The following is a 7,238-nucleotide window of genomic DNA, read 5'->3' as shown; positions in this document are numbered from 1 at the left end:
TCATGTCAGCCCTGTTACCCACGTTCCTTAGCCCTGTATTCCCCAAGTCACCAACAGGAACCTATATCCAGCTATTCGCTGCACAATCTAACCCTGTTACTTGCTCATGTCAGCCCTGTTACCCACGTTCCTTATAGCCCTGTATTCCCCAAGTCACCAACAGGAACCTGTATCCAGCTATTCGCTGCACAATCTAACCCTGTTATTTGCATATCTTAGTCCTGTGACCACTGACCTGTATACACTAATTATTTCACAAATACATGTATAGTACAGTGCCATAACAAATATGCCCCAGACCCATCAGCTTTTTCCTACCACAAACTTGTTGCCAGAAAGGATATGAATGGGCAATAGATGTCCATCCAAACCCATTACCTGTATGAGCCTTGTATATCCCTACACCACATTACTCATATAAACCAGGTACATCCATGGGCATACTCATATAAAACAGGTCTACCCCAATGCCCATGCCTCAACATGTATACAAACGAGGTCTATACATGTACTTCAGACCCAATATTCCTACAGAACAGGTCAACACCAGTACTTCAGCTCCAATGTACATACCTACAAAGTCTGCACCTGTGCTTGAACCCAATTAGTTAACTAAGCCAGGTCTAAATGTGCCGAGGCATGAAAACGTATAAACTGTAAACCAGGTCTAACCCTGCACCTCAGCTCTAGTACTCCTAAAAACCAGGTCTACCCCTGCACCTCAGCTCCAGTACTCCTAAAAACAAGGTCTACCCCTGCACCTCAGCTCCAGTACTCCTAAAAACCAGGTCTACTCCTGCACCTCAGCTCCAGTACTCCTAAAAACCAGGTCTACCCCTGCACCTCATCTCCAGTACTCCTAAAAACAGTAATAAGCCTGCACCACAGCTCCAGTACTCTTAAAAACCAGATATACACCTGCATATCTCAGCCCAAATATCCATACAAACCAGGTATCAGGCAATCCCCTCAACAATACTCTGATAAACCACTCATTTAAACATATATAAAGGTTAATGCATAAATGGTAAAATACCAAGTATATCCATAACCCAACTCAAATTCAATATACAGTAAAAATGTATAATCTGCTATGATTAAATATATACAGTTGAAGTCGGAAGTTTACATACACTTAGGTTGGAGTCATTAAAACTTGTTTTTCAACCGCTCCACAAATTTCTTGTTAGCAAACTATCGTTTTGGCAAGTCGGTTAAGACATCTACTTTGTGCATGACACAAGTAATTTTTCTGACAATTGTTTACAGAGAGTGGGTCAGAAGTTTACATACACTAAGGTTACTGTGCCTTTAAACAGCTTGTATAATTCCAGAAAATGATGTCATGGCTTTAGAAGCTTCTGATAGGCTAATTAACATAATTTGAGTCAATTGGAGTTGTAACTTGTGGATGTATTTCAAGGCCCACCTTCAAACTCACTGCCCCTTTGCTTGACATCATGGGAAAATCAGAGTCTGGTTCATCCTTGGGAGCAATTTCCAAATGCCTGAAGGTACCACGTTCATATGTACAAACAATAGTACGCAACTATAAACACCATGCGACCACGCAGCCATCATACCGCTCAGGAAGGAGACGCGTTCTGTCTCCTAGAGATGAACGTACTTTGGTGCGAAAAGTGAAAATCAATCCCAGAACAACAGCAAAGGACCCTGTGAAGATGCTGGAGGAAACAGGTACAAAAGTATCTATATCCATAGTAAAAACGAGTCCTATATCAACAAAACCTGAAAGGCCGCTCCAAAACCGCCATGAAAAAGCCAGACTACGGTTTGCAACTGCACATGGGGACAACGATCGTACTTTTTGGAGAAATGTCCTCTGGTCTGATGAAACAAAAATAGAACTTATTTGGCCATAATGACCATTGTTATGTTTGGAGGAAAAAGGGGGAGGCTTGCAAGCCGAAGAACATCATCCCAACCATGAGGCATGGGGGTGGCAGCATCATGTTGTGGGGGTGCTTTGCTGCAGGAGGGACTGGTGCAAATAGATGGCATCATGAGGCAGGAAATCTATGTGGATATATTGAAGCAACATCTCAAGACATCAGTCAGGAAGTTAAAGCTTGGTCGCAAATGGATCTTCCAAATGGACAATGACACCAAGCATACTTCCAAAGTTTTGGCAAAATGGTTCAAGGACAACAAAGTCAAGGTATTGGAGAGGTCATCACAAAGCCCTGACCTCAATCCTATAGAAAATGTGTGGGCAGAACTGAAAAAGCGTGTGCGGGCAAGGAGGCATACAAACCTGACTCAGTTACACCAGCTCTGTCAGGAGGAATGGGCCAAAATTCACCCAACTTACTGGGGGAGCTTGTGGAAGGCTACCCGAAACGTTTAACCCAAGTTAAACAATTTAAAGGCAATGCTACCAAATACTAATTGAGTGTATGTAAACTTCTGACCCACTGGGAATGTGATGAAAGAAATAAAAGCTGAAATAAATCATTCTCTCCACTATTATTCTGTCATTTCACATTCTTAAAATAATGGGTGATCCTAACTGACCTAAGACAGGGAATGTTTACTAGGATTAAATGTCAGCAATTGTGAAAAACTGAGGTTAAATGTATTTGGCTGAGGTGTATGTAAACTTCCAACTTCAACTGTATATAATAAGTTAGAGCCACTGTATTTTCCCATTGGTCACAAATGTGACCGCTAAGATATTTTTTGATATTTTTTGTATGTATGATTCCTGGCAACGTGACTTGTATCTGAACAGTTAAATCAGATTTTTTTTGCCCTCAAGTGGGATTTTGAATGTTATTTGGCATATCATGTTGCTTATTAGATACTCTGTTGACAATTTGAAAAAAACATATTGTAACGACGTTGCATCGCGGTACATGAAATAACTGATATAAGAAAACAACAACGAAACGTGAAACTAATTACAGCCTATCTGGTGACTACAACACAGAGATAGGAACAAACACCCACAAAATACAAAGCGCACTCAGGCTACCTAAATACGGTTCCCAATCCGAGACAATGAGAATCACCTGACTCCAATTGAGAATCGCTTCAGGCAGCCAAGCCTAACTAGACACACCCCTAATCATACACAATCCCAATTAATACAAACCCCAATACGAAACCCAACATATAAACCCATGTCACACCCTGGCCTACCCAAACATATACCAAAAACACAAAATACAATGACCAAGGCGTGACACATATGGTAGCTAACTAGCTTGTTAATTGTTTACAAACAAATTAGTGAATGTTCTAGAAAAGTTGAATCATCTTATCCTTTGAGGCTGTCATAGTGATCTTACACTATGATTTTGAACACTCAAAGCAACTGGGAAACTTCCATGGCAGGGATTGTTGTCACATTAGCTTGCTACATAACTTCTGAGTGATAGGAAGCATGAGCACCACCATCAATCAGCCTCCACAACTGCACACACACCCGACATTACCACCACAACTAGCTTAGCCATGTCAGCAAATGACTACAGTCTGAACACACACAAATCTGATTTGGTCACTTGTAACTTGCCATTTGGACAGTATGTATTCCAAAATGGATTTGAAAAACAAAAATTATTTGAGCATATTAAGGCCTCCAGTGTGAATAAAGCTTGAATGTCACACTTGTTTACCTGTCCCTAGTCAGTCAGATGGAACACTACAGTGGCGTTGTTTATAGAAGCATGGTGCCACGCAGACAGTCTTGTGACACTTTGTCCTAGCTTTAGCTGCTGGGGGACAGGAGGAGAGGATGACATACAGATAAAACTGAAAAATAAAATGTTATTGGTCACATGGTTAGCAGATGTTAATGCGAGTGTAGCAAAATGCTTGTGCTTCTAGTTCCGACAGTGCAGTAATATCTATCAAGTAATCTCACAAATCCACAACGACTACCTCATGCACACAAATGTAAAGGTATGAATAAGAATATGTATATATAAATAAATATATAGATGAGCGATGGCCATGCGGCATAGGCAAGAGCAGTAGATGGTCCTTCTGTAGCTCAGTTGGTAGAGCATGGCGCTTGTAACGCCAGGGTAGTGGGTTCGATCCCCGGGACCACCCATACGTAGAATGTATGCACACATGACTGTAAGTCGCTTTGGATAAAAGCGTCCGCTAAATGGCATATATTATTATTATTATTAATACAGTATATACAGACGAGATGAGTAATGTAGGATATGTAAACATTATTAAAGTCGCATTATTTAAAGTGAGTGGTGATACCATTATTAAATCCATTTATTAAATGTATTAAAGTGGCCAGAGATTTGAGTCTGTATGTTGGCAGCAGCCACTCAATGTTAGTGATGGCTGTTTAACAGTCTGATGGCCTTGAGATATAAGCTGTTTTTCAGTCTCTCAGACCCACATTTGATGCACCTGTACTGTACCTTGCCATCTGGATGGTAGCGGGGTGAACAGGCAGTGGCTCGGGTGGTTGATGTCCTTGAAGATCTTTTTGGCCTTGTGACATCGGATGGTATAGGTGTTCTGGAGGGCAGATAGTCTTCCCCTGGTGATGCGTTGTGCAGACCTCACTACCCTCAGGAGAGTCTTACGGTTGTAAGCGGACCATTTGCCATACCAGGCGGTGATACAGCCCAACAGGATGCTCTTGATTGTGCATCTGTAAAAGTTTGTGAGTGTTTTAGGTGACAAGCCAAATTTCTTCATCCTCCTGAGGTTGAAGAGGCACTGTTGCGCCTTCTTCATCATGCTGTCTGTGTGGTTGGACCATTTCAGTTTGTCCGTGATGTGTGCGCCGAGGAACTTAAAACTTTCCACCTTCTCCACTACTGTCCCGTCGATGTGGATGGGGGGATGCTCCCTCTGCTGTTTCCTGAAGTCCACGATCATCTCCTTTGTTTTATTGACGTTGAGTGAGAGGTTATATTCCTGACACCACACTCCGAGGGCCTTCACCTCCTCCCTGTAAGCCGTCTCGTTGTTGTTGATAATCAAGCCTACCACTGTAGTGTCATCTGCAAACTTGATGACTGAGTTGGAGGTGTGCATGGCCACGCAGTCATGGGTGAACAGGTATTACAGGAGAGGGCTGAGAACGCACCCTTGTGGGGCCCCAGTGCTGAGGATCAGCGGGGTGGAGATGTTGTTTCCTAACCTCAACACCTGGGGGCGGCCCGTCAGGAAGTCCAGGATGCAGTTGCACAGGGCGGGGTCGAGACCCAGGGTCTCAAGCTTAATGATGATTTCGGAGGGTAATTTGGTGTTAAATGTTTCTGTAGTCAATGAACAGCATTCTTACATAGGTATTCCTCTTGTCCAGATGGGATAGGGCAGTGTGCAGTGCGATGGTGATTGTGTCGTATGTGAACCTATTGGGGCAGTAAGCAAATTGGAGTGGGTCTAGGGTATCAGGTAGGGTGGAGGTGATATGATCCTTGACTAGTCTCTCAAAGCACTTCATGATGACAGAAGTGAGTGCCACGGAGCGAAAGTAATTTAGTTCAGTTACCTTAGCTTTCTTGGGAACAGGAATAATGGTGGCCATCTTGAAGCATGTGAGCACAGCAGACTGGTATAGGGATTGATTGAATATGTCTGTAAACATACCAGCCAGCTGGTGTGTTTACCATGCTCTGAGGACGTGGCTAGGGATGTCGTCTGGGCTGGCAGCCTTGCGAGCGTTAACACGTTAAAATGTTTCACACCGTGAAGGAGAGCCCACAGGCTTTGTTAGCGGACCGTGTCAGTGGCACTCTATTGTCCTCAAAGCAAGCAAATAAGTTGTTTGTTTTGTCTATGAGCAAGACATCGATGTCCGCGACAGGGCTGGTTTTCTTTTTGTAATCCGTAATTGACTGTAGACCCTGCCACATACGTTTTGTGTTTGAGCCGTTGAACTGCGCCTCCACTTTGTCTCTATACTGACGCTTTGCTTGTTTGATTGCCTTGTGCAGGGAATAGCTACAGTGTTTGTATTCGGACAGTCACACTGACAGCAGGCACAAGGACAGACAGACAGAGCGGTGCCTAGCAGAAATCCCACCCACATGCCACACAACATGGCCAGAGAGAGTGTCAGTGAATGAGGCGAGACCAACATCCTGAGGGTACTGCAGGGGTAAACAACCGAGAGCTGCAATCTGATCTGCAATCAGACCCTGGATCAATCAATCATCACACACACACACACACACACACACACACACACACACACACACACACACACACACACACACACACACACACACACACACACACACACACACACACACACACACACACACACACACACACACACACACACACACACTCGCACACACGCACACACACACAGCATTAGCAGTCAAGGTTTATTATTTACACAGTATGCCTGTTACCCGCTGTGATCCTGTCCACCATAGCAGCCAGCCTCTAACTGTAGGGCTGCTCAATAATGCTAACCTTTTTTTGCCACAACACAGTTTATGAGAAATTGGCAGCCTATAAGGCTTTAAATTATCCAGGACAACTGATTTTTGTTGGTTGTAAGGGAAATTAATTGCTCCTCTTGGCATAAAACCATGGTAAATTAGGTTAATGTCTATTGAAGCAATGGTGTTAAAATGTTGGACTATAAACTTTTATGAATAGGATTTCAGCAAATGTAGCTCAACTAATGTAGTTCAACAAGTACGCCAGGTTTTCCTTGAATCAGTGAAAATAACCATTCCACCTGTCCTTGACAGCTGACCTTTTTATCCAAGCTGAAATTGTTCATTACAATTGTGAGCTGTCTTCCTTTCTACCTGAAGCTCTGCAGTAATAGAGAAAATCAAACCTAAAGCAGCCAGTCATCACTAAAGAGTGCCCATGCTGTGAACAAACACAGGGGCTCCGCACAGAAGACACAGCCACGCAGGCTCATGGCACGCACACCAAAATAGGCTTTTTCTTTTCACTCTTTTTTTCCCTCCCCGATGTACCCAGTTCCCTACTTACCTTAGCATTGGTGTTTGGGTTTATGTGAGCAGTAGCTGAATCGCCACAGTTCCCCTCACTGTGGGCGAGTGAGTGGTGTGTAAAGCTACATCCTTCTCCAGGTATAATACAACTCTTCTTCCTTGCTTCCAACACAATCCGGAGAGAAGCCTTCCTCTGTGCTCCAGGCTCCAAAACTTCAGCATTGAGTCTCCTTCTCTCACCCGCTTCGGGAGGAGTGAGATATACAATACAAAATACCCAAATTGGCCTCAAGGGGGGGACTTCCGGAG

General features: G+C 43.5%; 1 protein-coding gene across 1 annotated transcript; it reads right to left on the bottom strand.

Annotated features, from left to right (window-relative positions):
* Positions 1-2,238: 2,238 nt before the first annotated feature.
* On the bottom strand, positions 2,239-5,501 carry LOC127906199 (uncharacterized). The gene is made up of 2 exons (XM_052457547.1): positions 4,413-5,501; positions 2,239-3,737 (listed from the first exon to the last, which is right to left on the bottom strand). The coding sequence occupies exons 1-2, from the start codon at positions 5,035-5,037 to the stop codon at positions 3,652-3,654; spliced, it is 711 nt and encodes a 236-aa protein (XP_052313507.1). The 5' UTR covers positions 5,038-5,501; the 3' UTR covers positions 2,239-3,651.
* Between the last annotated feature and the right edge of the window lie 1,737 nt (positions 5,502-7,238).

This window comes from Oncorhynchus keta, chromosome 1, assembly GCF_023373465.1.
Source record: "Oncorhynchus keta strain PuntledgeMale-10-30-2019 chromosome 1, Oket_V2, whole genome shotgun sequence".
Taxonomy (NCBI): domain Eukaryota; kingdom Metazoa; phylum Chordata; class Actinopteri; order Salmoniformes; family Salmonidae; genus Oncorhynchus; species Oncorhynchus keta.
This window is presented reverse-complemented; position numbering and strand designations above follow the sequence as displayed.